Here is a 26,048-nt window from a genome sequence, read left to right as displayed (position 1 = left end):
CACTCCAAGGGTTCAATGGTCTTAATAAACTCCGAAGGGGGTCTTGGATTACACTAGGAGTGCATAACCTACTATAAGTAAGGACACACACGAACTTACGTACAATACCAGTCAGATTGGGCTGAAGTTGGGATAAAGATCCTACAGCATGGAAATTACTTGGTAATAAGGCCATGCAAAGAAGGCATGAATTATTAGGTAGGTAACTGGTGGCTGGCTACCTCATTCACCTCATTTGCTTGAAGCCGCAAAGCCATTCTGACAATGCTATTATTGTTGTTGTTTAAATATGGGTTCCTGTTCGATTGGAACACAGAAAATTATCATGAGACAAGTGCCCCGTCCTACGGCTTCGTACATAACTATGTCGTAGCGGATTGTTTATTATGTAGCCGTTGGATGGTGGATGGTGGATTACTCGGTAGGTACTTACATGTATACTACGCTACTGGGGAGGTATTACATCCCCTAATAGGCACCGACCTAGGCATGTCAGCACAGCTTACGTACCTGCAGATGGCGGCTCGCAGCCTATGATAGGAGCTACATCTTCCAGCTACACACCTACCTATGTAGTACTAGGTTGCCCAGCCCGTCTTCAGGCTTCTAATCTACAACAAGCTTAGCGCTAGCACTGCCTCTGCAGATTGGGGTTGCTTGACGATCTCGCCGATTTTACTGGATGGGACGGACCCTAGAGCCGCCTAACGTCCTTTTTTACCCAGTGTTATGTAGTACATATGTATGCACATATTGCAGAGCCCTACCCAAGACCGGTCCAATGATCACCTAGCGTCAACTGTCAATCTTTCACCACGTCCAGTTGTATGCCCTTAAAAACTATCTATGGTTTAAAAGCTGGCCAGGTGTGTTCCAATGGTTTGCGGATTGTGCTTGCTTTGAATATGGCTAAATGGGTCTGATTCTACGTATGTGTGTATTATTAGAACTTAGAAGTGTCTTTGAGGGGGGCAACACAAATCAGACACCGGTACATATATGTACCTAAATAGTTATGTGAGCTACATTACATCCGTACACAAGTACAAACGCCACCACTGTACCGCTACAACCGAACTTGAAGTTACAGAACCAGTCAGAACCCACCAAGCTCGAAAGTGCTGACGTGGGAGACGATCGGTAAATATCTAGCTAGGCGAGCCTGCTCTGCCCTGCTCCTCAGTGCTTCGTAGCAGAACAAACCCTGGGCTCCCGGCTATGACGGCTATTTCTATTCTCCTACCCTCACTGAGATCTACTTACGGCAGGTTATGCATTTGTAAACCAATGTTCGTCATAGACATCGTGGCAATATTCAAGTTCAGTAAAACATGGGAAACCAAAGGCAGTTGATATGTTTCTAAAGTTACTTGTTTCGTTTACTCCCATCGCTCCGGATAATCTGCTTGGCTTTCTTGGCCTCCATGTGACTGAGCCCTGTCTACGACAGGGTTAGCTTGGACCTATTGTGTGATTCGTTGGTATGTGATCTCTCGTCTGTTGATCCCTGTGAATGGATATTGATTTGCTGTGCTACGTTTCCAAATTTGGTCATTTCTAGATGAGGAATGATGCAAGGTCCCATCAGTGGACTCTTGGTCTCATCAAAGGTCTACCTTACTTAGGTACCATCGAGCTTCTAGCCGGCTCACCGGCTTTCTCCTCTCTCTATGTATGTAGTTATACAAAGGCAGGCAGGCGGGAAGGCGCCTGCTCAAGGTTCTGGCCCATGAAGATTATGTTAGGACAAAGTATTTGTTATGTTGGTACTTTCATGCATGCCGTGCCGCTAAACAAAGTGACAAAAAGTGACAAAAGTAACACCCTCCATTACGGTATCATTGGAGGCAAAGAGTCGCCCGGTATAAAGACTTACAAGCCCTCCCTCCTTGTTGTTGATTTTACCCTCTTTGTTCTCTTTCAGTATTTGATTCTATTAAGCCCTTGTCTTTGCAGGCGCATAAACTTAGTGTAATTGGCAAAATAAATCTGGCTGTTACTTCTAATTCCAGATTACAAGCAACCCAGGCAAACTACGCCATAATACCACGCCGCCATCCTACGCAGATCTACATATATCACAACTCTCCTATAATAAGCCTGCATCTCTACGCATATAACCAACCGGCCTTCTCTCTTTCTCTCTCCCCTTTGATCTACTATCCCTCATCCACATACCAACGATCAAAATGCGCGTGTCCAATATCATCTCGCTCTCTGCCATTGGCGCATCCAATGTCCTCGCTCAAGGCAACGTGACAGGAGTAAGTTCCCAGTTCCCATACACTTATGCCTAAACCAATCAAAGCAAAATAAGAATATATTATTTTGAGACCCAGTACTGACTCGATTTCCAGCAACTAGGAGATGCCACCGTAACGACGGGTAACCCTGCCGGGAAGGTCGCTGTCGCCACTCTCCCGGAAGAAGCATTCTGGAAAGGAGCCCTGGACGGCAATGTCAAGGGTAGTATATCCGCGACATCAGGCGCGAATGGTGTCGGCGTTGACTACGAGGTCTCATTCTCGAACCTTCCGAAGGAGGGCGGTCCTTTCAGTATGTTCTATCCTCCCTCCCCCACACCACCCCTTTCTCTTGTTTGCTGCCATCGTGACTAACCCAACTCCCCTCCCCCCAGTCTACCACATCCACGTCACCCCCGTCCCCGAGAACGGCAACTGCACAGCCACACAAGCACACCTGGACCAGTACATCCGAGGCGAGGACCCGGCCTGCGACCCAACTCGGCCGCAGGCGTGCCAGCAGGGCGACCTGAGCGGGAAGTACGGCAAGATCAGCGGCAACACGACGGAACCGTTCACGGCCAAGTTCAGCGACCCGTACACGTCGCTGGTCGAGGGCGAGGGCGCCTACTTCGGCAACCGCAGCTTCGTCTTCCACTTCGCCAACAAGACCCGCATCTCCTGCGCCAACTTCGCCGTCACGAACCCGGGATCGAACGGAACAACCCCGACGTACCCGTCCGGCAGCGGCGGCGCCAAGACCTCGCCGACCCCGAGCGCCTACCCGAGCATCCCCGTCACGGGCGCGGGCGCGGCGCTGGAGGTCCTGAAGACGCTGGCGTTCGCGCCGGTCGTCGCGGGGTTCCTTGCGATGCTGTAGAGCGTTGATACAAGTAACCTGAAAAAGGGGGGCTGTCGAAGCTACCTACCTACTTAGAAGCTTCGTCTGGTCGGCTGGATTACTAAAAAGTTCTTTGCATAAAACTTCTTCACATTCTTCTTCCCTGTGGCGTTTTTAAGGGGGCGGAGGGTCGTAACTAATAAGGTCCGGTCCTGGAGAGTGATGCCTAGGCAGGCTGTTATGTCTTTGGGGCGGATGTTGACGAGAGCTTACGAGATGAAGGATACATATTCGCTTACGATTTAAGGGCTAGGCGGGTGCCCTGATAATGTCACGATAGATACCAGTCCACGGGGGTTTACATTTATTTTTCTTGTACATATGAGTATCTTAATATCGCACTGGGCCATATCTATGTCTATGCGAGATGACATTAGTAACGCCGTGAAAACGATTGGTGATGGAAGATTGCATAACTGCGTTTGCACTGCCGAACGATTGGTAAAGAAAACACTTAGGCATGGATGTGACATCTAAGAAAGAGTAATGTTAGCTTGACGGCTGAAACTTGTAAAAGGCTGTAGTATATGACCCAAGAGTCAAGACATGAGACATGCTGTTTGTATGCGGGGACCTGTGTATTTATACTAGTTTATTCCTTCATCACCTGGGCATCTTCCCACAGCTTCAAGAAACAGCTTCATCTGCATGGAGCCGTCAACCATCCATCCATACCTACCTGAATACCTACATGTAGTATCTACGACAGCATGTATCTATATCCTGACGCCTCTCACACAATATGAAGTAGTAATTAGGAACCAGGGTCATAGCCTCAGAAGTGGTATCCTCATACTTCCTATCACAGTCAGCCTTTAGACATCGATTGCGCTTTTCAGGTAGTTCGTGGGGGTCCGACACCCCTTGCCTTCAGGCCGTGGCAACACTTACGAAGTTGGACATGAAACGCAATTCGAGGACCGCAACAAGACGGCTGATTCTCTCATCCAGGCAGATGTTCGTTTTAGCACGACCGTACTCAGAAACCCCTGTATGTTGCACCAACTTAGGAAACTGGCGTAGGTAGAGGCACGTCTGTCCTCAACCGGACTTGATCTGCAAGCTTGTCTCTAGTCTGCCTACCTAGGTAGGCAGGAATCCAGCACGTCAAGCTCAGAAAGGCAATGCGGCTCACCGGTTATGATAACAATCTAATACATAGATCAATATATGCTAACTTGGGAGAGGTCAAAGAGAGTATAGCTTCGCAGCTTGATGGAAGTCAACTGAAGCCGGGCAAGCTGTACGAACCCACCTCGTCAAAGATCAGCCCCGCCTGGAAGCTATCCGTGCGGCGATCTCTTGGGCTCCGTGCGAGCTATAGAGCCGCTTTTATATGGCGCCTAGGTGGTATTATTGCCGGTCTATTGTCTTCTCGATACCGCTTTTGTCAATCTGTCTGTCAGGATCCCCTTACTTTGCCCCATGTGACAGTTAAGAGAGATAGAGAAATATGAAGCTATCCTGCTTGCCACTAGCAGGCCGTCCCGATTCAGATGTAAACAAGGCCTGAATCTGCGGAGAAATCGATATAGGCGGAGACAATCCTGAGAGGGATCCAGGATGATCGACTGATTATTGTGGGCTTGATATAAAGATAGAAATATGATCCTCAGCTTGCACGAGGCTTGTATAGTGGGCATATGGTACTCGAAGCGAGGTCATAGGTGGCGCGTCAGGGGTAGCCATCGACCAATCATCTGCGAAGCCGAACACCTAGGTGTCTGCTCACCTGAAAATCAGACACCTAGGAAGGGTGTGCTAAACAGGCCTCCAAACATGGCCCTCTATCTATCAACAAGTTCCCAAAACGGACAGATATGACAGGTCGGGCCTGTCTGTTCTAGGTACTGTTCATCCGAAAAGGGCAGAAGAGATCTTCGTGTTCACACACACACACACACACACATGACGTTGTGCCCGCCAAGACAGGCTGCGTCTTTCCAGGCACAGAGATCTCCCACCGATGCAGCCGCTTTTTTTTTTCTAGGGGTCTAGCCTTACTCCCTTGGGTACACAACGAAAGGGCGTCCCGGACTTTCCAGCCCTTTTTGAGGATGCAAGAGATCTGACCCTAATGCAATGCGTGGTGGGCCGGGATTATTCTGTGTAGGAGGGTAGGTTTGCATGCTGCCAGGGCGCGGGTGAGGTCTCCAATAAGCCAATGCCATCATTATCTAGATCTTCCAACACGACACAGGCCGATGTGGCAAGAGCCGAGGTCAATCCGCCAACAGAGTCTCTCCATTGAAGGTAATAGATCATACCTTAAGGTTACTTAGTAACGTGCGTGTCCTGAACCTGAGTGACTCGTTTACGCTTCAGGATTACCTAGGTTAGCATATTGTAATGGGTCGATAGACACAATAAGCTAGCTATCTTGACCCTTTTCGCGAGAGGAGGCCTAGGTAATCCGCTGGGGCGTCAGTACAAGAGCTGAGAAGTGATATCAGCTACGCTAGGTAGCTTAGGTACCTACCTACATACCTGGTTAGTTAGCACAAAGCTCGACTCGGGTATAGTGATACTACAGAACGAGAGGCGGAATTCATGGATCCTGATTACGATCTTACGCAACCACGACTCTTCCATCCGCGGTTCCGAAGACGGTTTGCTACGGGACTAGGCAAACTACCTTACCTACCTAAGGTTAGTAGTACCTATATACTATATACGCGCGACATAGGTCAGTCAGTGCACTTTCTTGGAAGCCGAGCAACGGTTATTCTAGTTTGAGCGCGCGCTTTGCAAAGAAAGCAAAATGCGAGATGTGGTCCATGACTAACTTGAGCTCCTTGTTCCATTGCAGCTGGCTCGATGCAACACACCTGCAGCGAACGAGGGAAGGCTAAGCTTCTAAACTAAGGAACGCAACTCAGCCACAGATACCTCGATATGCCCGAAGCGTCAAAAAGGAATCGCCCGCCTATCGCGACACTAGCGCAATTCGAAACTCGGCCGGACGGTGGTTGCGCATTGGGGAGGTAGGTACGTGACCCGACGGCACTTCGCTGAAAGGTACACCACTCTCCGGGGGTTTAAGACGGACGAATGCTGAGTCTTAGATTGGGATAGGCGCCCATGGCTCTCGTGCTCAATGTCAGTTCAGCACGGAGGTTGCGGTGTGTTGCTATTGGTTCGTGGCTAGGTGTGAATCGAGCCTCGTGGGCAAATATTGTCAAGGGCTTTGTATTATAGAGCTGTCAAAATGGCGATCCCAGGGGGGGGTTGCATGACCTGGGATTTGGGATAACCCGAGTCTCTTTGGGAAGAAACATACTCCAATGCTTTCACTTTTGTCACTGGGACTTTTTCGTGAATCTGCCGGCTTACCTACCTACCAAGCTACTATACAGTACCAATCTACCTACCTAGTTATACCTATACACCTACCTACTTTATAGCTTATAGGTATCATACTTATCTAGGTTACTAGGTAGGTACCTGGGAGGTGGCTAGCTAGGTAGGTAGCTATCTGCTAACTTACCTACAATATACTGGCTATTTGTCAGCGATGGTATGATGATGCTCTGAAGAAAAGGTACAAGGGAAAGCAAATTTCCAGGGTTTAATAGCATCGTCTGTTAATAATGGAATCCGTCCGTGGCCTTGGCGGGCTTTAAGCGATGGAACGGTCATCAAGTCCACCTCAAAAATTCACAAATTCGTTTTTGACGAACCGTCCTACACCTTCAGAACTCACAGCTAGCCGCCGTCTGAACCATTTGGTACCTAGTAGGGGAACGAAAAGAACCCTTTCTCACTGTACTATACCATAAGACCCTTACTGTTCAGGATGGAATGCAGCGGTGCAGAGGTGATGTGTCTAGGGTCTTTCGAGTCTAGACGCAAAGAGTTGCAGAAGTTGTGCCCATATGACGCACACCCTCCGGTTCTGGAGGTCGGCGACCACTTTCTCGCAAGCAGCAGGGATCGACTCTTTAAAGACTACCTACTAGGTATGTACCTTGAAATACTCCCTCACAACATCCTAGGCCTTAGGATCGATACACACAGTCGATGGCAGCTGCAGCTAACCCGCCTGGAGTACATCGGCTCGCAGCTCTTGGCCCATAAACTTCGCGGCAAGCGGTGCCCCCCTCCCCCTTCCCCTCCGTGGTGATTGGGTTCAGAGTCCGTTCAGATACCGAGCCGTTGCACTCAGCATTCTCCCCGCAACGCTTTCCTGAAAGAGGCGCTCGACCTATCCCCAGCACGCAAAAAAAATAGGGAAATAGGGCAGAACGGTGGAACTACCGCCAAATAGGATGACTTCCTATCCGAACCCATGTCTTAGATGACCCTTGCAGGTGGTAATAGTGTCTGCATACTTACATGACTTTGCCGCGACCGGTTCTTGTGCTTATGCCGCCAGAGCCTCCTCGGTAAGTGCTGGGGGGGTGTATCCCATTTGGACATCGTCCGTCGTCCCGTACTTGAGGGTTTTCCCGCTGTAGCTACCTACCTAAGGTTAGTAGTATGTAGGTAGGTAGGTAGGTAGGTAGGTACTATGTAAGGTTAAGTCTGAAAAGCAATCCATTTGACAGCAGCCTTATCAAGTACGCCATGCCATGGGTCCACCATATGCGCAGCGAACCGCACGCATACTTACTTACTTACTTACTTGCCTAGCTAGCCGTCCCAATCATACGTGGTTCGTCATCCCCCTTGCATCTGACACTTGCGCCTCTTCTTTTTGGTCGAGGTGCGTAGGGTCCACTAGTGTACGCCTGCTACCGCCGTCCCCGAAATCTCGTGAAGTAGGTAATGGGGAGCTTCAAAGAGTATAGTTTTCTTGCTCGCTTCCGCTCCCGACCGGGATGGTTTTTGGATGTATCCAAGATACAAGTTTAGGTACCCACGCCTATTACCATCGGGAGGGCTCCTTTAGGACTGGAATACCCAAGGTACGTACTTGTTGTCGTCGCTCCGAAAGGGGAAAAGGTCAGGTGTGTCAGACAAAAAAAAATTGAAGATCCAATAGCGCCCGCCAAACTCTCATCATCAGATGTGCGGCAAGTAGGTATCACTGAGGGAACCATCTTCAGGTACGATGTGTCACTAGATCGCAGTCTTTAGCGTACGATGGTGCTGCGCGTACCGTTTCCTTATCGACTCGCCAAGATGTTGTCCGGTCATCCGCTTGTGCTAGGCTTTTCGAGTTCCAACATACCAACATAGCCAATGGTCGACACAGGATGACTCTTGCAGACAGCGCCACCACCTCGTTGCTGACCTTCGTCGACTAGATGATGTAGGGCGGATATCACCCCACGCTACTTCCCCGTGCTTGATACGATGGGACCCATGTGTAGCGGGAGGAGGGTTGGATGGATGACGAGTATAAGAGTCTCCGTCTGGGGCCGGTGGGACAAGAGGAGAAAAAAAGAATAATCGCTCGCGGCACACAGGGTAAGGCATAGGAACTTCTTGGTGACATATATTTTTGCCATATAGTCTACCTAGTCTGTCTCAGCTCTCCCCTTTGGAAAACTTCGAAGGGTATCGAACATCTACCGATCTATACTATCCCTCATGCCTCTCCTCACCATGTCGAAGGGGTATAACAGTGATGTGGAGGCCTTGCGCCTGAAAGAATATCCACATATGAACGATGGTACGTCCCCCCTTTCCAGCTTTGTGCTGGCGTTTCGAGCTATCTACCTGTGTATCTAACTATGAGAAAAGGGGTCTACCTGGACCATAGCGGAGCGACTATATACGCGAAGTCTACTGTCGACTCCTTTTGCGCCAAAATGGTCACCAACTTATACGGAAATCCACACTCGGAGAATTCTCCAGCCAAGCTTTCCGGGGATGTCGTTGACCAGGTTCGGGAGAAGACCCTCAACTTCCTCGGCGCAAGTCCCGAGCACTTCGACCTGATTTTCGTGGCGAACGCCACCGCCGCCATCAAACTCGTCGCAGACTCTTTCAGGGACCTCTCCGAGAAGACCAGTGACCGGAGGTTCTGGTACGGCTACCACAAAGACGCGCACACGAGCATTGTCGGGGTGAGGGAACTGACTTATGGCCAATCTTACTGCTTCCGGAGTGATCAGGACGTCGAAAGATGGCTTCATTCCCCTGAGACAAGTTTCGTCAACCGCTACCACTCCGGCGGGCTTGGCCTGTTCGCCTACCCCGGACAGTCCAACATGTCTGGCAGAAGACTGCCCCTATCGTGGCCAGGCGCATTACGGCAATCTGAATATTTACAAAACACATATACTCTCCTGGACGCTGCCGCGCTGGCCATGACATTTCCGATGGAAACCGTCTTTGAAGATGTGGACCAGGCGCCAGACTTTACTTGTCTGTCTCTGTACAAAATCTTTGGGTTTCCAGACATCGGGGCGTTGATCGTACGAAAAGAGTCAGGGCACATTTTGACACTGAGGAAGTATTTCGGTGGGGGCACGGTGTCCATGGTTGCGACGTTCGGCGAGAACTGGCATCGATCGAAGGGGCTGCAGGCGCCCACCTACAAGATCCACGAGGGCTTGGAAGATGGGACTCTGCCATTCCACAGTATTCTCGCCCTCGGAGAGGCTATCGACGTGCACAGGAAGCTCTACGGTTCGATGAGAAAAATCTCGGACCATGCGTCCTACCTCACGTCTAGACTGTTCCGAGGCTTGGCCTCCCTGCGCCACTCCAACGGCCGGGCGCTCTGTCGCATCTACAGCGAGAACAGCAACTTTGATGATTCGACCAAGCAGGGCTCTGCAATTGCCTTCAACGTCCTACGGGCAAACGGGCGACACGTCCCGTACTCTGATGTCGAACGTTCCGCAAACGCGGCAGGGATCTACATACGGTCTGGAGGTGAGTACGCCCTTCCACCCCCCCCCCCCCCTAAACGCCCCCAAAAGAAAAAGTTTTAAAAAGCTTGAATACGCCCGGTTACTTTTTGTTGGCTGGTGGAACTAACATTCCTGGCTTTGTTAGGTGTTTGTAATCCTGGCGGAATATTCACAGCCCTCGGTTACGAGCCCTGGATGACAGAACGCGCCTTATCTGCAGGCCACCACTGCGGCTCGCATGGCATCAGCATCATCCACAGACTTCCCACGGGGTAAGCAAGCCACAACTTTGATTTTACGTCTTACCCTACCTAGGTACCTTACCTACGATGGCTACTTGAAACGAGGCGTTTTTTTTTTTTTTTTTTTTTTTTTACTTTCTTGCAAAATTGCTTTCACTTGCATTTGCTTACACTGACACATTTCGAACATCTAGCATTGTCCGCGCGAGTCTAGGCGCCATGTCCACCAAACAAGACGTAGACACCTTCCTGAGCTTCCTCCGGACCACCTTCCTCGAGCAGGACGACGACCAGCAGGACTGGGTGACGACCGCTCGGCAGGCCCATCATCATCAGTATTCTCCGCGCGCGGGGGCGTTCGCGCTAGATCTCCCCGGCGAGTACACCACCAGCAGCGCGTTCCCCGACGTGCGCGAGGTGCCGCGCCCGCTGCCCATCCTGCACCACTTCCCCACGGCGCCAGAAGCTACCCCGAGGGTCGCCCCGCTCAACATGCATGACCTGGTGCATGGCCTGGCTGCTGTGAAGTAACGTACCAAAAAAAAAAAATGCAGGGGGAGGGGTAAAGGTGGAAAAAGAGAATGAGAGAGAGAGAGGGGGGGAAGAGAAGGGGTGAGAATGGGTGGGGGCAGCTTCAAGCCATCGTCGGTTTGCCACGCACTAACAGGCCTTTACAGGATGAAGGAAGGAAGGAAGATATCTTGTTTTTTTTTCTGGATGTACTACCACCATCGCCCGGCGTCTATGTCTCTTGGTGGACTAGGTGGGAGTCGTGGAACTGAGTTCAACTTGCTTCAAAACCTACCTTACCTACCTACCTAGCAAGTACCTAGGTAGGGAGGTGCCTAATCAAAGGGGAGAGGAGAGGAGAGGAGAGGAGAGAGGGGAGGGGTACAGAGTACTACTCGCTTAGGTGTGAAGGTGAAATCGAGAGGCGTATTTTCATGTCTTCCTTTCCTTTCCGAATCTGGTGTTGGATTTCTCGTTGTAGCTAGGTAGGCATAGAGGGTGTACACACCATTTGGATTTAAGGGTCTCAGCTGGGGAAAAACAAAAGGCCTCAGCTAAGAGGTAGGCAGATAGTACTAGGTTAGGTATTACTCGAGATAGGTATTAGGTATTGTTTAATGGGAGGTTTTATCCGAAGTCTCCTTTTTTTCTTCCTTTGCCTTGAGTACCGTATTACCAACACGTGTACATGAAAGTTGTGGATGTAGTTATCGTTGTTGCTTTGGTTGCCTTAGGTAGTAGGGAGGTACACGATCAGCAACAGGTATACGATGCTTATCACATACCTACCAGGTAGGGGTACCTAGGTTAGTAGACATTACTTACATGAACGCATGCTAATCAACTTATGTGCATAACCTACTACATACCTACTTTAGGTACCCCAGGCTCAGGTAGTTACCTAAGGAGGTAACAGTGTATAAACTACACCTGCGTCACCAGGCGCCAATCTTGACTATTATAAATATAGTTGGAGGGGTATTTTATCGGGTCGTGGCGCGCATCTTATGTGAGATCTTAAGCCATCCATCCCGCGAGCCCCAATGGATTTGCAGCATTATAAGGTCGTTTCCGCCCTGGCGGCGCGGGCGTAGAGATGATGCATGCAATCAATATACGCACCCCGCGAAAAGCGTTCTTGATGGCCCACACTCCCTTTCCTGTAAGCAATGCGCAATGCATCCTTTCCCGCCCGGGGAGGGCTGCCTGGACCCTAAATAGATGTCAGGAAACACAGATGTAAAAAGTTAGGTACAGGGGATGGCATTTCGTTTTCTTTTTTTTTCTCCTCCTCCTTGTCTTCCCCCCTTTTTGCTCTCTCTCTGTCTCTCCTTTACTTCCCCCTGGATCTTGATTTTTCTCTCGTGTAGGCAACTTGGTAGGTGAAAAGGTATGTTATCACGTAGGTATATCGTGACACGATCCCGATGGTTGATCAAACTCCCTTTCCCGTCCAACCGTCTCGATGTACGACTCGCTAACAATTACTTACGGGAGATAATTGGGGTAGCATCAAAGAGGGTAACCTACGTGATCGGACGCGGCTATTTAGCGACACAGAAACGATGAGGCGAAATATAACAGACGTATGAGAGGCACGTATTGTAACGATGCATTTTTATCTACATACCTACCTACTAACTAGGCACGTACCTACGTAAAGTGCCTTTGCCGCCTAGGGATTTGGCCTAGGGATTTGGGTTTGCCGACTGCTTGCCATTTCTAATATTTCATGCGCTGTGATATTTTCCATTAACTATTTCGTCCCACGATCCTCCCTATCTGCTCTGCCATAGGCTAGACCCGCGCAGTTACCCCCTCTCTCTCTCCACCCCCCTGGTCTTCCCCAACAGATCCGCGGCAGCACCATTCGCGATTAGCACTGCCCTCTGGGAGCCAACAAGTTGCTTCCACTGGATTGGATTGTTGTTATAATATCTACAATACGAGGAAACATACGCATTTTCGAAAGGACAAGACATCAGCCTTGTAAAAAAAAAAAGAAAAAAAAGAAAAAAAAGATATCGCTATACTATAGTCGGAACCGGGTCACCGGAGGTGATCCTGTGGTGATCGGATGCCACGATAAGTCAAAAGTACAGTAATCAGATGACGAGCCCCTCCCCTCGTTCCTTATTCGACGACCCACCTGAATAGGTATTATACCAGGGCCCAAAAGGGAGGGTATGTCGCAATATTGGGAAGAACCCTATACTGCACGCTTATGGTCGTACCGTACTGGCGAGATAGTCGGTAACTAAAGATGCTTGCGTATAGCATTCTTTTTCTTCATCTTTCCTATCGTGCAGATCTCCTCTCTTGAGGTTATTGGTGAGATACAATGTCTCTAAAAAAACCCCTACCCAAACCCTTCCTTTTGATCTGCAACCCGCGGCTAATGATCCATGGATGCTTGCGCAGGATACGCTATCACTGCCGGTTGGAGGGTGATGCTTGTTGGATACCTACGTGGCTCGTCTGGCATCACGAGCAAAAGATGGGTCGTGCGGCATTAAAGGGAGGGAAAGGGGGGCAGCTTCGTAGCAAAAAAAAAAAAAAAAACTATAGACGCGCAGTTCGAGACCGCTTGTCGCTTCACATGACAGGATAGACGCATTAACACGAGCTTCGGGAAGATTTGCTCCCCTTCATCTCACCCCACCTCGACTTCCAATATTTACGTACGTTACCAAGCCGAGGGCGCCAAGATGGTGTATCAACTACCGACAGGCCATGGTGCGTGATAGCCAATATGTCACGGTGGGATTGTGAAGAGCCGCAAGATCTTATTGTCTCCCTCCCTTTTGCAACGTTGCCCTAAAGCGACGTCGGGAGATGCCAGACTTCAGTCTCTAGTTCGGTGTATATGATATCGAGTGCCTTCGAGTGCCTAGCTAATGTGTAACCGTATTGGTGATCATACTCAACATGAATACCCAGTATGAATTATCTACTGGCCTCTACAACCCTCATTCGTTATACAATATGTAAGTCTTGTTGGGTAGGTAAACTTGGACTAGGTGATGGTGACAGCAACCTCGACAAGGGGGGCCTTGAGCAACCTTGGCGTCGTTGGGAAAGACTCCATTAATATGGATAGGAGTGATAGACCATTCGTGACCCCCACACTTATATCCTAGTAGGTACCGTATGATAGAAATGAGACTGAAGCTCTTGACGATTAGAATTCAGTTCGCCCCCTCTTGTTCAGAGATTGACCTACTGTATGCCCTGTCATTGATATCCATCTCCTGTACACGCACAGTTGATATTCAGCATCAGTTTCCAACTTTTCAGGCTCATTGGTCTCTTTGATAGATACCAATAAGATATCTTAGGTATGGACAAGTTACTCAGGGGCTTCCCAAGTCGTTTTCCACGCGCAGTGATCTTCAAGATATAGCGTCAAAGTGTCAGGCTGGATATTCTCGTGTTCTTCGGGGCCATTACCTCTAGGTAGGTACTTTAGTGTAGTTCGTTACCTTCGTAGGTACCCAGTATACAAACGATGTTTCTCGAAAAGGGGCGACTGCTCACTGTGTAGCACGCTCACGACTACGTACATTAGGGGATAACTACCACATAGATAAGACTGGTGTGTAAATAGCTCAATCTTTTGTAGTTTTATAAAGGCGGAGAGTCTCCTAAATTGTATTCTAGTGTAGCGTATTCTATCAACACCGATCCACAGTCTATGTCGTGGTAGCTATCTCCTTAGGAGTCCAAGTGGGCCCTTTCAGGGGGTCAACTCCCACCACCATGCCTTTCATAGGTATAGCCTTCAACACACACGCTTCTCATTCCAATATTATCCTACCGCATAGTGATTGAAAGTTTTCAAGCGTTCTTCCCCGCCATCAAGTATTCAGGCCTAGGTACTAAGTGCCTGGGTAGGCCCCTAGGCTATCCTCAGTGCCTTTCCGTCTAGCACACGACCAAGAACCTATTTGGGGCTTATATGAGTTGCCAACAACTACTAGACATGCTACTCTTTGTGTTAAAAGGACATCGTGTATACCAACGCCATGGAACAGGTTGGCGTAGCCGTGTAGACTGTGTTGCCGCTGTCACTGCGCTCACAGCCCGCAATTTCGGAAACTGGTTGTCTTAAGCTCATGTTTCCGGTACCGAGAAGCGTACCCTCGCTCTGAGACAGCAAGTGCCCTCTTGCGCTCTTCGTAGTGGAGAGCCATATTATCCGTGGGATGAGATGCCTCGTATACCCAGTGCCGTTTGGGTGCTCAGGGGTATTATACTATGACAGCTGATGTAGCTACCTGCCAGCAAAAAGATAAGGAGCCGCTGAGACACGGAACACTTGTGGGAGGATACGAGACTCTAGCGATATCTTGTGGACACCCTCGAAGCCATGGAATTAGGGTTAGAAACAGAGGACGTATTGCGCAAGTGATACATTGGCTACCTACTACCCAGTTAGTACTTGGACATCGCGCTATCAATCCTATGCAGTTTTGAACGCAAGACTTCTCAGTATTCGAGGCACTAAGAATTTCCGTACCTTAGGTGAGCAGTTCTCTCCGAAAGACATTCTCGTGCTGAGACTCTTTAGCACCAACAACACTAGCTAGTAGTACCTACTTCTTAGTAGGCACGGCCCCCCCTTCCGAGACCTCACGACTGTCGGTTAATGTAAGGGAAAACCCCCCGGAAGTAAAGTCCGGGGGTCGCACAGAAGTTTCTCAGCTCGGGGAAGATAAGATGATCCTGAGACATACCTACCTTCGTTCTAATGGGCCTTCAACTAAGAGGTTAGGTACTAAGGTAGGCACGCTTGGTCTAGCCCTGTGGAGTACATCGGCAGCAAAGAAAAAGGAAAGAAAAGAAAGAAACACAAAAAGCATGAAGTAGTGTGAAAAACGCCACCGGCGCTCTCCGCGGTGGATAGGAGAGGGGGGGGGGTACAGTATGGACTCGGCTTCCACTGCTATTGGCGGCGATTAAGATCATAATTGCAGGCAAGTGCTTGAGTTGCGATAGGCGGAATAGAAGGCCCGGTGGTCTTTTTTACGACCTCGCGGAGGTTTTAGGTAGACGTAACATGAGATATCTAGCACGGGGTATCTAGCACAAGTGTGATTCACATACGTGAAGTCCACCGTTGGGTACGTAAGACACTTGCTACTTTCCATACACGTGGTCATCGTCTCCACAAAGTGTGGTGGAAGTGAGGAGACATGCATGAAGTGACATTAAGTGACATGAGCGAGACCATCGTCCGTAGTCTAGGTAGGTTGTACACGATGACCATGGCTTCGATCTGGGTAAGTTGAATGATACACATACGTTTCGTCTACTTCACAACTCTAGCTCAATAAATCCAAACACGACATAATAATTTGGTGCTTATTGCAATGCTTACTATACTAATATGGCGAAGGAACGGTCTACCCGATCTTCTTCAATAAAAACTTGATGGTCGGTCCGGAGCTACCTGCCTACTACTAGGTAGTCCTAGTGTCCAGGGGGGCTTATAGCTCCAAGTTCCACGAGGCCGTTAACGAGCATCATGAGACATGTCTCACATACTACATATGTACCTACCTACCTACCTACCTACCTACCTAAGTACATAGTAGATGATGGCGAAGTGGCTTTTTTTCTACCTCCTCCTATCGCAAAGCAACATCCCAGCCAATCCACCTAGTAGTATTCTACGGTATGACGCACAGTCTCCTGGAGGCGCCAATGGGCAATGCATGCATGCATGTGTAGGTAGGTACTAGGTAGGTAGGTTGGTAAGTCCATTGGGTTAATCAGATGGCTTAAGAGTATTAGGTATGTATGTGAACGTCATCCAATCAATCGAGCTAAGCTATTATGAAGACTTCCAAGTTTAATCGAGTGATCCACTGACCACCTGGTAGGGTAGGTCAGTATCTACCTTACCTACGAATATCTCCTGGTAAACGCCTCATTGAGATCTCTGATACACTAATCTTTATCGGTCTGGCCAGCCTCCCTTTTCTCATCAGATTAGGGTATTCCAAATCAGAAGCCTCTGTGTGTGGGCTTGAAGGGGCATGCATAGTCTAGTCCGAGGTTCACTAACGTAGGTAGCTTAGTATGACCCGAAGTTATTTCTTATATGGAAGCCCATCAGCCTCAACTGGCCGAGGAAGCGAAGACGACGATATTGTGAGGGATAATTGGCGGGCCGCTCACCGATTTCCCGAAAATTTGGGAAGTAGCAGGTAGATGAGATTAAAAAGAGGCACTGAACATTTGTGACATTCTGGCTAAACGGAGATCAAACAGAAGGGCAAATGTCGAATATGCGGTTAGGTTAGTTGAGTTGGAAAAGGCCGAGGGAGACAGCTAATGCTAGCTAGTATGTCTCATCTAGAAAGACCTAACCTAAGGGCTTGAGCTGTCACTTGCTCCCAGAGGCTTATACATACAAGCCTACATGCCTACATACTTTACTTACCTTAGGTATGTAGGTAGACGGGTATGGCCATCCATCGACGCCCTTTTTCACGCATTAATGTTGAGGGGCTTGGAGGATTGCTTGATAATGCATATAGTATGTAAATACAAGCATACCTAGTTTCTTGGCTATGTGATAAGTTGTGAAGCTGCAGCAGAAAAGTACTTTTGATCACAGATGGAGGGGGGTGGATGGGACTGAGGCTAAACATGCGCAAGTCTCCTTTCTGTGCTTTCTGTGCTTTCTGTGCTGTTATTGTGTGCTGTTATGTGCAGTGTTGGAGCATGATAAGAGCAGCAGCGAAAGGCGGCGGGCGTTGTCTTGTGGTGAAACATGAGGAATCACAATGATGCTAGCGAAAGAAGAACATATAAGAGCCCGGTAAGTGGCGTAAGAGAGAGGCCCCATAATGTACCTGGTGCATTGGTTGCATTGGTGCATTGCATTGAGGAATTGTAGGGTGTTAAGACTTCTGTCTCGCATGAATTGATCATATTTCCTAATGTAGCTCCATGCGCAACTCCATGCGTAACTCCATGCGCATCTGTAGGTACCTACCTAAGGTCCGGTATCAGGCCTATCCATGGATGCCTACCTTGGTAATAGGTAAGTAGGTAGGTAGGTAGGTAGGTAGGTAGGTAGGTAGGTAGGTAGACATGTCCATGGATCTCTTGAATCGGCGAATATTGACAGGATCATTGCAAGACTCTTGGGCTTGGGGTCAGATTGCGGGCCGCTCCTAGATCAGATTCGTACCTAGCTACGTCCCATCTTGGTATACCGATATACATGCCTAGATGCACATGTGATTCTAACTACCTAGTACCTATGTAATGTTGCCTCGACCCTAAAGATTACCTAGGTAGGTATCTACTCAAAACCTTAGAGACTTTGGTGATGCCAAATACTTTGTAAAATCCTCATTCAAGAGTGAACCCCTCGACGCAATTTGAGGAGGGTATCGCCTAATAGTTGGTACAACACCTGGGCAATATTGGATGGTATAATAATAATAAAGTATCCCAATCCTAGTCGCACATCATTTTTGATCGACAGCTACCGTGAGGATACGCCGTTAGCCTAAGGCACAGAATGAAGCCGATATTCCATGAGTAGATCAGGTTCATCCTATCTTGTTCGGCTGAAAGGATTATGCTTAACTGCTATCTGATATTGCTGGCTTCGGTAAATAACATTGCGGTTCCGGCCGAATAGAACTGTACTAATAGAACAAAAGGACGCTCTTAAACGAGTCATATCCGCTTGAATCGTAGGACTGGGTCTTTCTACACATATAGTGCAGCGATAGCTGAGAAAGAAAGAAAGAAACGTGCAAAAGCCCAGACGACAAGAAAGGAATGCGATAGGGTGGGTAGAAATAAGATTAAATGAAAAAGAAAAAAAAATAAAGCTGCAGTCCTGACTAGATAGATATACCTACTTACCGAGTACTGTTGTATTTCGTAGCGTTGCATGATGCGAAAAGACTATCAGGATCTTCCCTTGCTTCCCCATCTTCACCCACCCATTTTACCGGGCTGCTGGAACTGCTGCCCAAAGCTGCTGTTGGTTCAAATACTCAGGGGCTCTCCACTAACACGGCTTGGTATATACTGGGTACTACCTGGGTATGTGTCTGCCTCGGTATGAGAGGGAAAGGTCCCCTAGAAAGTCAAGATAATTCAGACAATAAATAATTTAGATGGCTGTTTGGCTTTCTTCTTCTTGTCTTCAGATAGATGCCATCTAAACGTGGACGTGATTCTTTCAAAGTACCCAGGTAACATCATCATGAGCTTGATTGGTGACATCTGATACGACGTGAAATCCGGGTATATTTTTGCCGCAGAAGAAGCAAGTTAAAGGCAAGAGGCGAAGAGGGATAAGGAAAGAAAAAGGGTAACACGGACCTTAGCAAGGGAATATTAATAATTCCCCCCGTCGGGATCAGCCCTAACATCCCTAACACCTGGGGTTTGCCCCTTTCTATAATCCAGATCCATATTATCTATCATATTACTTATTCTCCTTACATTTTCCAAGATCCTGAACCCCCAATAAACCTCAGCTACCAACCTTGAAGGTAAAGTTGGTCGATATCGTAGTTGAAGGAGACACATAGCATTGGCCCCCTATTCAACAGGGGTGCGTCACTATTCATGCCCTGATGCCTTTCTGGCGCCGGGATCAACATGGATACAAGGTTGAAGCTGCAGACAAACTGTGGCAAGCCACGGACTATTTACCTACCTATGATCAAAATCTCTGAACTAGATGTCATCTGGTAAAATACCTAGGCATGTCTACTTACCTCACAGGTAGTTAGCAAGCCGGAGAACAGTGGCTGCTCTCCCGTTAATCCCTGCCATCTCATTCGTGTCACAGATTTTACCTAATAGGTACTTAGATAGCATCATTTACGCCTGCATAGTCCCAAGAAACTGGTTGAGCTGTTCCATCGCGAATTGAGCCTGCCTGCCTGCCTACCTAGTTATGTAGGGAGGTACCGAGATAGGTAGTTCTGCAACTCTGAGCCGTAGAGATAGATATCTGAGGTAAGAGACTTCTGCAGCAGGACTTTCTCGGGCACTGCGTATCCGCTTTCTTGACGTCCGAGTCCACTTCTTACACCTGCATTACCTACGTACCCCTTAACCTTTAGCTACAGCCTGTGCACTGACTGGCTATTTCGAGGATAATAGTAAGATAAAGATACCTAGTTTCTTAGACGGCGAGGACATCCTATGGCTCGTCGGGAGCGCATCTAGTGCATAATAAGTCGGTTAATCGTTCAACGTGAAGGATTGTAAATAGGTGGCTGAAGATAATTGGAGGAGGCATTGATAGATGACATCTACCTCATGCTCGACATCGAGGCAGAAGGGTAATAGGAATTTCAAAACTCAAGTTCCAAATAGCACGGCCTTTTGCCAGTTACAATTCCTTGTCCTTTTTAATTGTATGCCGGTTGAGACGGGCATACTGTGTTGACCATTTTCTTTTCCTGCGCCTGCCATCAATCTTCGCCTAGGAGGTGAGCTCGTCAAGTCAGTGCTTATTTATCAGTAGAAAAAGTAGCGAGATCGCCTACAATGTCGTAGAGATTCACCGGATACCCTTCTTCTACCTAGGTTAGTATGTAGATCATCTTGATCCTACGCCGCCACTCACCGACGGGTTCATAGTTCCTAGTATATACCTACTTACTCAAGAGTCAGCCTCCCAAGACACCCTTCTTCTACAGGTACTTATCATGCCGTGAAGAGATCTTCTACCTCTGAAGCTTCTACTGAACGTCGACAGATATAAACAATACATGGCCGTTCCTCAGTCTAATAAATTGGAAGATATCGACCTCCAACGCTATAGTTGACCCCCTGAGATTCGTGGACCGTGCTCAGATTCGACCATAGTTTCTAGCTTCTAGCTTCAAGGGTGGCGTTCAGCTATAACCATCCCTCTCCATTATTCGCTATCAAGTAATTCAAATCCCTTCCACTGCCCAAAATATCCTCTCTGAACCAAAATCCAAACATTGGTCAAAGTTTCACCCCCCTTTACCACAAATATACTAATCATCCCCTTTTCACTCTAGAGGAGGCAGAGCGTAATGACGTCGTGCGCTTCGAAGTTACCTATTAGGCTTGTATGTACATAAGCCTCAGACGCCAGGTCCGGGTCGGTATGCACCAAGCTTCATCAACCAAGATATCGGTTGGACCCTCAATTTCTAGTTGGGGAACTTTTAGACATACCTAGGGTTGGTTCGGTGTGGGCGTCCATATAGGCTCACCTACCGCGCGTTTACTGTATCCTCTTAAGCAGTCGTAACCCCGACATCCCTCAAATAGCAGCAAGGTCACTGCTGTGGTTGGACTGCATATTCCATTCTACGGACTCCATTGGCCCGCTCCCAGCTCCCTCTCCACTATCTCCTGCTACCTCCCCTCTGATCATTGTTACCACCTTTCGGTTTATAAAGGCCGCAGAGAGTGAGCATCGAGCTTGAACCAGACCCCTGATGAATACAGTCTCCTACTATACACCCTTAGGTACTCTAGCAGGCGTGGAGCCACGGCACGGAAGCTAGCCGCCCTCCCACCCCATTATAGGATAAGCAACTGAAAGAGGCTTACTCGCTAGCCGCCCTGCCCATCCCGTTAAAGATTCGTTGATGGTAGTTACGCCCCGACACACCTTGCCGAATATAGACAGATCTCAGGGGCTAGGTACCTAGCTACTCGAACATATACCCTCTGGAGTCGTTCAAGTCCGTGTTAAGTATAATGCCTTATCGGTACCCACCAAAAGGCGATCCTGAGATAGATCTATCGCAAACTGACTACATGCGTAGCCATCTATCACCAATCATTCCAATCATGGAGGTAAGACTTACCAATAACTCCACGCAGCACACCACAGAACACAGCACAACCTACGCCTTCACTATCCCTTCCGTCTTCAAGTCAACATCGTGTCCCAGGGCAACCCAATACTCCCTGCCCAAACGACGAGATCCCCTATTTTAGAAATGCCAAAGTTGAAAACAAAGACCCGTATCGACCCCTAACGTGAGACCGCAGGGGACCAACGAACCCGATTCCCATCTTCCCAGGGATAGGAAGAGGAATAGACTTGGCTATCACCGGACACCTGTCGCTTGTAGTAAGTGATCGCCGCGCCAGGTCACCTGTTATTGTTTGTGTTGGGAAAGACAAAAAAAATACGCATGGAGTACTGAAGCCTTAGTTTTTTTGGTGTAGAACACTGTCGACAGAGGAAAATACGGTGCAAGCAGCCGGAGATACCAGACCACTTGGGGCGGTGTGAGTCCTGCATTAACCTCGGTATAGAGTGTGTTTACACCGCCGTCGTGAACCAACCGCCGCCGCCGCCCCCGACGGCACGGAGGCAAGAGATCAGAGCGTCCGCGGGGCCTTGCCTTGGGTCGCCCACCACCACGTCCCCGACCATGTCGACGGGGTACCCGTCGGATATACAATCGAGCACGCCGTACCACCAGCTAGCCGCAATGCAGTCGATGCCGAATATGGGACAACAGCCATCGATGGAGCCAGAAGAGAGCGGGACTTATTCTCCCGAACACAGAGGTAGGTAGACGTAATTCGTAAATGCCTCCCTCCCCGCACCCACAGTTGCCGTGAAAGTTACCTACCTACCTACCTACCTACCTACCTAAAGGAAACATCTACTAAAGCGCGCGCCGAGTAAAAAAAGGCACACCGATCATGTCCGGCAGTCGACAGTTCAACGGCAACAACAACAACTACGGGCACCACAACGGGACAGACAACACCACCTGGATGTCACCGACCGGAACCGAGGCCAGCAGCAACGCCTCTGCAAGGTCACCGCCCAGCGACAACAACAACAACAGCAACACGACGAATAACACTACGTGGATGAGTTTCGCCCCCCCCAGCCTCAGCCTCGCAGACCAGCATCCGCACCCGCCAACCCTCTCCGCCTACCCGTCCCATGTATCCACGTCCTCGCTGTCGACATGGCCAACCACGACCTCCCCCGTCGTGCTCGGCGGCCTCGACACGCCCACGGGCGCGTACCCGCTCGTCGCGCGCTCCTGGTCCTACAGCGACGACCAATCGAGCCGGTTCGCCGCCGCGCGGCCCTACGAGAGAATCCACCCGCACCCGCACCCCGTGGCGATCGCGGCCAACGCTGCCGTAGTAGCAGAGCCGGGGTCCCTCTCAGCAGGCGCCGTCTCGCCGTACGACCCTTGGCAGCAGCAGCAGGCGGCGTACCAGCAGCAGTACGCGGGGTGGTACGAGGACCGCGACGAGAGGCTGACGGGGGGGGGAGGGCATTCGTCGTCGTCGGCGTCGGAGGACGCGCTGCATGCTGGAGGGGGGGAGTACTACGGGGTGAGGTGACGTGACAGGACGGGGCATCGCGTGGGGATGATTACCTACCTAGTCCCTACTACAACTACGTTTAAAGCCCCCCCCTCCCCCCCTTTCTCTTCTCCTTTCTACCATCCACATACCATAATTTTCACACGCGTCCATATTTCCCCCGAGGCTTGTAATGTTTGTGTTTTCTTGTTCTTGTTCTTGTTCTTCTTCTTCTCATGCTGGGCATCTAGAAAGAAGCATTGCTCTATGGGGAGGGGATTTTCTTTCTTTTTATATATCGAATAGTACCTACTTCCCTAGTAAAAAAAAAGGGGGGGGAAAGGAAAGTCGTGGGGACGAAGAAAAATAGCTAACCTGGACAATTCGAGTTGCTTGAGCGTAAGAGGAGGGAAGGGAGAAAGGAAAAGGGGGGGGGAGATCTGCGAGATATTGGAAAGCTTAAAAAACGGGTAGGCTAGTTTTGCGGGAGATCGACAAGGGCCATACGTACGATACGAGCCGCGATGCGACGGTACTCGGAAAGCCCGTGCTTCGGGGGTTTGAACGACATATACAATATACACATACCTTGTATACATACATCTAGGTCCATCCGGTGCCGATGCCTCTTCGGACCTTATTTGTCCCGCAAATCCAACGAGGGTCGCCTACCTAAATCAGTACAGCAGAGAAACCCCCCGAAAACTAAGAAACTGTGTACGTGTGTAAGAAGGGTGTGTTTATAAGAAGGTAATAGAATTTACTGCCACGGACAACGACGGGTTTGGCATTATTCTGGGTTACTGGAGTCGGTAAATTGGTGCTGGAAACATTCGCATTGCGGGTTAGGCGGCTTCCGTGTGTTGGGCGGATATCCGTTTTGTTATTTCCTTCGAACAGACCTGTTGATTGGGAGAAGGAGAAAAAAGCAAGGAGCACACATATAAGGCCGGTTGGTGCCTAGCTTTACCCCTGACGATGTCACTATCGCGGCGAGGACAGTTCCCTTATTCTCTATGGATTGGCTTTCATCTTGTTCAAGGTAGGTGTAGCGTTAGTTCTATGGTTTTTGTTATCAAAAATTTGTCCGAGTGGGATATGGGAATCTGAGAAGGGGCTCGAGGATTCAGGTACAGGTGTTTGTCCTGACTCGGACGTTTGAGCGGCAAGTGCTATCGACCTAATCCTAGGCAGGTAGTGTGTAAATGGTTTAATATTCAATGGCTATGGCCTTTCTGTAGATAAATGGCGAGGGACTTCTTTGAAGCAAACTCAGTATTTAACCTACCTTGTAGGTACCTATGATTCCAAAAGGTGTCTTTAAGGATGCCAGCAGGGTTTTTGTGATGCGCCGATGTTGCAAGGCGTATGTAGCGACTGAACCTATGTGTGTATTCGAGGTGATGAGGTAGCTCGTAAAGCGGACATTGATGCCATTGATATATATAGACCCTATTGAAGAGTTACACAATAACACCAAACAAGCGCCCCTCGGCACTCATATGCCGAAAATGTCTTGGATAGATGGTGATATCTCATTCAAACCGTCCAATAGCTTGTATCCTGTATATTGTCGTAACGCTGTGAAATTGGCCGTGACCCCTATTTGGGCACACCCATTTGATCCGGCACAGAGCCCCCCAAAGCGTTAGGCTTCACTAACTTCCAAGAAGAAGGTAGAAGGTCAAACCACAACGTTCTCTGTAGCGAGAACATCAAAACCATAACCCACTACGATACACAAAAGTCCCATTTCACAGCGCGGGACGTGTCTGGTATCTCGGCACTCTCCTTCACGCGTCCAATTGCCAAGTCAGAACGAATAAGCCAATATAGGCGCCGATGCTCAGAGCGGTAAGAAAAAGTACGCTGTTTCCGCTGGTGCGGAACACGTTTTTCAATTCACCATCGCGATCCGTCGTGGTAAAAAACTGTGTATTACCTTGATACCGGCGGTAGATGGCACATAGCAATACTGCGCAACCATAACAGGCGAAGAGGGCGCCGATGGCGTAGAACTCAGAGGTGAAAATCTTGAGGATGATAAGGGCGAAGCTGAACTGCGAGAGAGCTGTTCGCATATAGGCTCCCTCAAAGGTTCTCTGAGCTGCTCGAATCTCCACTAGTCTGCCGGGGGGTGAGGTGTCTACCGTTAGCGGTAATCACTACTGAGAACTGCTGCAGCTAGATAGGTAGATGTTCTAGCCAGCAGGCAATGAAATGGTGACCTACTCCTGTGATGTGAGAACTACCGAGCGAGCGCGGTGCATCCGGAGATGGAGACGGTCTTCGGGATTTGGCTAGAACATTGTGGATCAGCAGCTCGTCCATTTAGAATTGACAAGAAAGAGATCTGAATAACTTATATTGAATGGAAATGAGGAGAAGGGAACTAACCTGGAACATGTTTTCAATGGTATTCCAAAGTCACCAGACAAACAGGGGTCATACAAATGTATGCCACGACTAGGTACAATATAATGCCTAATCCATTCTTCGCGGTGTACTTGATATATGTGATGTTGATAACAAGAACCTTGGAGTCACATACTTGCATAGTGATATCCATGATAGAGATACTACTAGTAACCCCACACTATACAGCTGAACAACAGCTGGAGAAACCAATTCGCCAGTTACAAAGAATCTAAGTAGTCACGTGGCTATCCGTTCTTCAAATGCTTGCCATTTAACTATTAACCTAGTTAGTCATTGCTAGTTCCAGGCTTCCCCTCCCAAATTCCTCCACCAACATTGGAATTTCCAAAATCCAAAATCGCCAATTGTCTCCAATCGTTCTCAATTGGGAATTCAACCCAAAATCCCTACCATTTTGATACACTAATGATGTGATATTTGTGGCACCCGCATCATTCACCATCCTAGCGCGTCTAACAGTGAAGAGGCTACCCATCATCATTACGAACAGTTTCTGGAAACCCTGCTAATCTGCCAATGTCGTTTTTTACGGCCGGCCATGTTGTACTGTACCGGGCGGTTAAAGGTCAGATTGGCGCTGTGCCGC

The 26,048-nt window shown here is 48.9% G+C and overlaps 5 protein-coding genes across 5 annotated transcripts; 4 read left to right on the top strand and 1 right to left on the bottom strand.

Annotated features, from left to right (window-relative positions):
* Nucleotides 1–905: 905 nt before the first annotated feature.
* On the top strand, nt 906–3,123 carry GGS25DRAFT_523022 (superoxide dismutase; the record flags this gene model as incomplete). The annotated part of the gene is made up of 3 exons (XM_049264355.1): nt 906–917; nt 2,358–2,556; nt 2,639–3,123. The coding sequence occupies 3 exons, from the start codon at nt 906–908 to the stop codon at nt 3,121–3,123; spliced, it is 696 nt and encodes a 231-aa protein (XP_049115902.1).
* A 4,441-nt stretch (nt 3,124–7,564) lies between these two features.
* Nucleotides 7,565–8,532, top strand: GGS25DRAFT_496155 (uncharacterized protein). Its single transcript, XM_049261500.1, has 2 exons — nt 7,565–8,051; nt 8,129–8,532. Exon 1 carries the CDS (start codon nt 7,716–7,718, stop codon nt 7,932–7,934), a length of 219 nt encoding a protein of 72 aa, XP_049115901.1. The 5' UTR covers nt 7,565–7,715; the 3' UTR covers nt 7,935–8,051; nt 8,129–8,532.
* Nucleotides 8,533–8,694: 162 nt separating this feature from the next.
* GGS25DRAFT_523021 (PLP-dependent transferase) lies at nt 8,695–10,723 on the top strand (the record flags this gene model as incomplete). The annotated part of the gene is made up of 4 exons (XM_049264354.1): nt 8,695–8,761; nt 8,833–9,972; nt 10,096–10,222; nt 10,387–10,723. 4 exons carry the CDS (start codon nt 8,695–8,697, stop codon nt 10,721–10,723), a joined length of 1,671 nt encoding a protein of 556 aa, XP_049115900.1.
* Nucleotides 10,724–20,837: 10,114 nt separating this feature from the next.
* GGS25DRAFT_336124 (uncharacterized protein) lies at nt 20,838–23,201 on the top strand. The gene is made up of 5 exons (XM_049257940.1): nt 20,838–21,420; nt 21,505–21,535; nt 21,734–21,815; nt 22,004–22,261; nt 22,389–23,201. The coding sequence occupies exons 2-5, from the start codon at nt 21,530–21,532 to the stop codon at nt 23,060–23,062; spliced, it is 1,020 nt and encodes a 339-aa protein (XP_049115899.1). The 5' UTR covers nt 20,838–21,420; nt 21,505–21,529; the 3' UTR covers nt 23,063–23,201.
* Nucleotides 23,202–24,366: 1,165 nt separating this feature from the next.
* GGS25DRAFT_496112 (uncharacterized protein) lies at nt 24,367–25,620 on the bottom strand. The gene is made up of 3 exons (XM_049261499.1): nt 25,421–25,620; nt 25,256–25,323; nt 24,367–25,150 (listed from the first exon to the last, which is right to left on the bottom strand). Exons 1-3 carry the CDS (start codon nt 25,427–25,429, stop codon nt 24,817–24,819), a joined length of 411 nt encoding a protein of 136 aa, XP_049115898.1. The 5' UTR covers nt 25,430–25,620; the 3' UTR covers nt 24,367–24,816.
* Nucleotides 25,621–26,048: the final 428 nt, after the last annotated feature.

Source organism: Hypoxylon fragiforme (assembly GCF_022984875.1).
Source record: "Hypoxylon fragiforme strain CBS 206.31 chromosome Unknown GGS25scaffold_6, whole genome shotgun sequence".
Classification (NCBI taxonomy): domain Eukaryota; kingdom Fungi; phylum Ascomycota; class Sordariomycetes; order Xylariales; family Hypoxylaceae; genus Hypoxylon; species Hypoxylon fragiforme.
Note: the sequence above shows the minus strand (reverse complement) of the source record. Positions and strands in the feature narration are given on the sequence as shown.